The sequence below is a fragment of the Heptranchias perlo genome, chromosome 28 (genome assembly GCF_035084215.1).
Source record: "Heptranchias perlo isolate sHepPer1 chromosome 28, sHepPer1.hap1, whole genome shotgun sequence".
In the NCBI taxonomy this organism is placed as follows: domain Eukaryota; kingdom Metazoa; phylum Chordata; class Chondrichthyes; order Hexanchiformes; family Hexanchidae; genus Heptranchias; species Heptranchias perlo.
The window spans coordinates 38,759,621-38,764,071 of record NC_090352.1 but is presented as its reverse complement, the minus strand read 5'-3'; the positions used below and the strand labels follow the sequence as shown (position 1 = coordinate 38,764,071).

Sequence of the window (4,451 nt, the reverse complement as noted above, 5' to 3'; positions counted from 1 at the left end):
GAAAGGTTACAGCAGGGAAGGAGGCCATTCGGCCCGTCGAGTCCGTGCCGGCTCTCTGCAAGAGCAATCCCGGCTAGTCCCACTCCCCCGCCCTTTCCCCGTAGCCCTGCAAATTTATCCTTTCAAGTACTTATCCAGAACCATTTCACACTGTTCCCCCAGGGACGTGTCCCACTGACTGGCCCCTCCCTGACTCTCCTTACTTGTGCTCAGAATGAGGAAATAAGATGGTGTTTGAAATTCCCAGTACAATTCATCCCTAAACGTGACTATACTCTGGTATATTGATATTAAATAAATCATGTCCATATAAAAACCGATTGAACGCTGTTTATTTAAATTAAATAAATTATTACAAATACATAAATATAGGTCAGATATTACAATAGTTAAATTATAAATGCCTTCCCAGCAGTGCTTTAGTGTGTGAACAATCTATTGATTTCAACACTCACTGCGTGGAACAGTTTGAGGAATAGTGGAGAGAGGCGCCAATGTCCTTTCGAACCTGTTGGAGTCCTTGTTCACTTTCTGTATTTATTCTTTAAGAGGGTGAAATCCCGGATCACTTTGTTCAGGTAGAGCTCCAGGTCACGGAAAATGATGTAACCTTGCAGCTTGCTGTACCAATCATAAGCTGGGTTTAAGACGTTGTGGGGGAGAGTCACGTCCGGGGGATCTGGGGAGGTGCTGCTCAGGGCCGAGATCTGGAAACACACACACAAGGAAACAATAACAAAGATTTGCTGGAATCCAGTACTGAGCCCACTGAGACAGAAAACAGAACCTTCTCAGAACTCGATAGGTTTCAGGATCCTCTTGAACTAAATGGAACCGAACTGTCGATCTATAATTAACTCATAACAAAGACTTGAATTTTCTACGGATTTTACTGAGCCACACATAAGGAAACTCTCTCACCCCAAGGAGCTGAGAAATCAAAGACAACGCCTGAGAAAGTAAAGAAAGAAAGAAGTTGCATTTATATAGCGCCTTTCACAACCTCAGGACGTCCCAAAGCGCTTTACAGCCAATGAAGTGCTTTTGAAGTGCGGTCACTGTTGTAATGTAGGAAACGCAGCAGCCAATTTGCGCACAGCAAGATCCCGCAAACAGCAATGTGATAATGACCAGATCATCTGTTTTAGGTTTTGGTTGAGGAATAAATATTAGCCCCAGGACACCGGGGAGAACTCCCCCCTGCTCTCCTTCAAAACAGTGGCCGTGGGATCTTTTATATCCACCTGAGAGGGCAGACGGGGCCACAGTTTGATGCCTGAACCAAAAGGACAGCACCTCTGACAGTGCAGCACTCCCTCAGTCCTTCACTGGAGTGTCAGCCTAGACTTTTGTGCCCAAGTCTCTGGAGTCGGGCCTGAACCCACGACCTTCTGACTCAGAGTGGGGAGTGAATAAGAGGATGAGAATTTTAAAATCAAGGCGTTAGGGAACCAGGAGCCAGTGTAGGTCAGCGAGCACGGGGGGGTGATGGGTGAACGGGACTTGGTGCGAGTTAGGATACGGGGCAGCAGTTTTGGATGAGCTGCAGTTTACGGAGGGTGGAAGATGGGAGACCGGCCAGGAGAGCGTTGGAACAGTCGAGTCTGGAGGTGACAAAGGCACGGATGAGGGTTTCAGCAGCAGACGAGCTGAGGCAGGGGCGGAGACGGGCGATGTTACGGACATGGAAGTAGGTGGTTTTGGTGATGGAGCTCAGGGTTGAATAGGATGTCGAGGTTTTGAACAGTCTGGTTCAGCCTGAGACAGTGGCTGGGGAGGGGGGATGGAATTGATGGTGAGGGGACCAAAGACAGTGGCTTCGGTCCTCCCAGTGTTTAACTGGAGGAAAATACGGCAGATCCAGGTCTAGCTGCCTGGCAACACAGAGGCAGTGGAGGGGTCGACAGAGGGAGTGGAGGGGTCACAGAGGGAGTGGAGGGGTCACAGAGGCAGTGGAGGGGTCGACAGAGGGAGTGGAGGGGTCACAGAGGGAGTGGAGGGGTCACAGAGGCAGTGGAGGGGTCGACAGAGGTAGTGGAGGGGTTGACAGAGGGAGTGGAGGGGTCACAGAGGCAGTGGAGGGGTCGACAGAGGTAGTGGAGGGGTCACAGAGGCAGTGGAGGGGTCACAGGGGGAGTGGTGAGGTAGAGCTGGGTGTGGTCAGCGTACATGTGGAAGTTGACCCCATGGATGTTGTCGCGAGGGGCAGCATGTAAATGAGGAAGAGGAGGGGCCAAGATTAGTTCCTTTGGGGATTCCAGAGGCAGCGGTGCTGAGGCAGGAAGAGAAGCCATTGCTGGTGATGCTGCGGCCATGATTGCATAGTAAGAGTGGAACCAAGTGAGGGCAGTCCCATTGAGATGGACAATGGCAGAGAGGCATTGGAGGAGTCCAATATGTCCAGTTTAATCTCAGTTTGATCATTACTTTCTAATTACCTGTCCATTGAGCTGAGAGATCAGGTCTCTGAGATCCAGTGAAATCCCTTCAATGGATCCAATCAGGACTGATGCTTGAGTTTGGCCGAGTTCGTGGACCCACTTGGTGTCCACGTGCATCCAGAATACTTGGAGGTCGTTATAGTTCAGGAGCAAGCGTTCTTCATCCTAAAGGAAGAAAGGGAGCTGTCAAAAAAAAAAGCTGGTCCCCAGCGATCAAATGGGAAAATGGGGGATAATTAGGGAGAGAGAGGTGTGATACCTGCATCTCCAGCCAGTGTCCGTAGTCCATCCTGCTGCTAGGGAGGCTGTTCAACAGCAGGCTGTAATCTTCGAAAGACGGGTTCCCAATTTTCACTTGTTTCTGAAATAAAGAAAGAAAATGCAATTTGATTCGGCAAACCTGAAGCAGCTGATGTCAGATTTGTGTTTGATCAATGTGGGGAATAACAGAAGGTGGAGGAAGAATTACATTGAATTTACAGCACAGAAACAGGCCGTTCGGCCCAACTGGTCTATGCCGGTGTTTATGCTCCACACGAGCCTCCTCCCTCCCTACTTCATCTCACCCTATCAGCATATCCTTCTATTCCTTTCTCCCTCATGTGTTTATCCAGCTTCCCCTTAAATGTATCTACACTATTCACCTCAACTACTCCTTGTGGGAGCGAGTTCCACATTCTCACCACTCTCTCGGTAAAGAAGTTTCTCCTGAATTCCTTATTGGATTTGTTAGTGACTATCTTATATTTAGGTCTCCCAAAACTAGAGGTCAAACCAGACCCGAACTGTGCTCAGTACTCCAAGTGTGGTCTAACCAGAACTGAACTGTGCTCAGTGCTCCAAGTGTGGTCTAACCAGAACTGAACTGTGCTCAGTACTCCAAATGTGGTCTAACCAGAACTAAACTGTGCTCAGTACTCCAAATGTGGTCTAACCAGAACTAAACTGTGCTCAGTGCTCCAAGTGTGGTCTAACCAGAACTGAACTGTGCTCAGTACTCCAAATGTGGTCTAACCAGAACTAAACTGTGCTCAGTGCTCCAAATGTGGTCTAACCAGAACTGAACTGTGCTCAGTACTCCAAATGTGGTCTAACCAGAACTGAACTGTGCTCAGTACTCCAAATGTGGTCTAACCAGAACTGAACTGTGCTCAGTACTCCAAATGTGGTCTAACCAGAACTGAACTGTGCTCAGTACTCCAAATGTGGTCTAACCAGAACTGAACTGTGCTCAGTACTCCAAGTGTGGTCTAACCAGACAGAATTAGACCCAGTTCTCTAAGTGTAACAAAGAGATTCATTCCTGGGTGACCCCCAGTTAGACCCTCGCCCCAACATTTCCAACTATTTCATTGCATTTCCCTATTGAGATTGGTTGATTTTTGTAAGGGGAACGAGGGATATGGATCAAAAGTGGGTAAATGGAGTTGAGGTACAGATCAGTCACAATCAGGCTCGAGGGGCTGAATGGCCTACTCCTGTTCCTATTCTAACATCTGCGCTCTAGCATTAGAATGAAATTGCCCATTCTTACATATTTTACAATCAGAGTGTGCACATCCTGCAGGATTTTCCTGGAGAGGGTTACACTCTGGTGGAAAGACACGTTGAGGCTGGTGGGACCTGTAGGAGCAGCCGAGGCCAAGACAGTAACCGAGAGGACCAGGAGGGTGAAAGCAGCCATCATTGTGCGACCTGTAAGAAAGAGGCAGGTATTATTGTGTTGGGTGTTTTATGTCTAATGCTTGATCTACGAGCTTTTTAAAGGCTTTCATCATCATCATCATCTTCGTCATCATCAACAACAACAACTTGTACGTCGCCTTTAACGTAGAAAAATGTCCCAAGGTGTTTCACAGAGGCATAATCAGACAAAAATTGACATCGAGGCAAAGGAGGAGGTATTAGGACAGGTGACCAAAAGCTTGGTCAAAGAGGTAGGTTTTAAGGAGCGTCTTAAAGGAGGAGAGAGAGGCGGAGAGGCAGAGAGGTTTAGGGAGGGAATTCCAG

General features: G+C 48.2%; 1 protein-coding gene across 1 annotated transcript; it reads right to left on the bottom strand.

Moving 5' to 3' along the window:
* Positions 1 to 334: 334 nt before the first annotated feature.
* LOC137299292 (cardiotrophin-2-like) lies at positions 335 to 4,194 on the bottom strand. The gene is made up of 4 exons (XM_067967954.1): positions 3,976 to 4,194; positions 2,701 to 2,802; positions 2,439 to 2,606; positions 335 to 707 (listed from the first exon to the last, which is right to left on the bottom strand). The coding sequence occupies exons 1-4, from the start codon at positions 4,126 to 4,128 to the stop codon at positions 525 to 527; spliced, it is 606 nt and encodes a 201-aa protein (XP_067824055.1). The 5' UTR covers positions 4,129 to 4,194; the 3' UTR covers positions 335 to 524.
* Between the last annotated feature and the right edge of the window lie 257 nt (positions 4,195 to 4,451).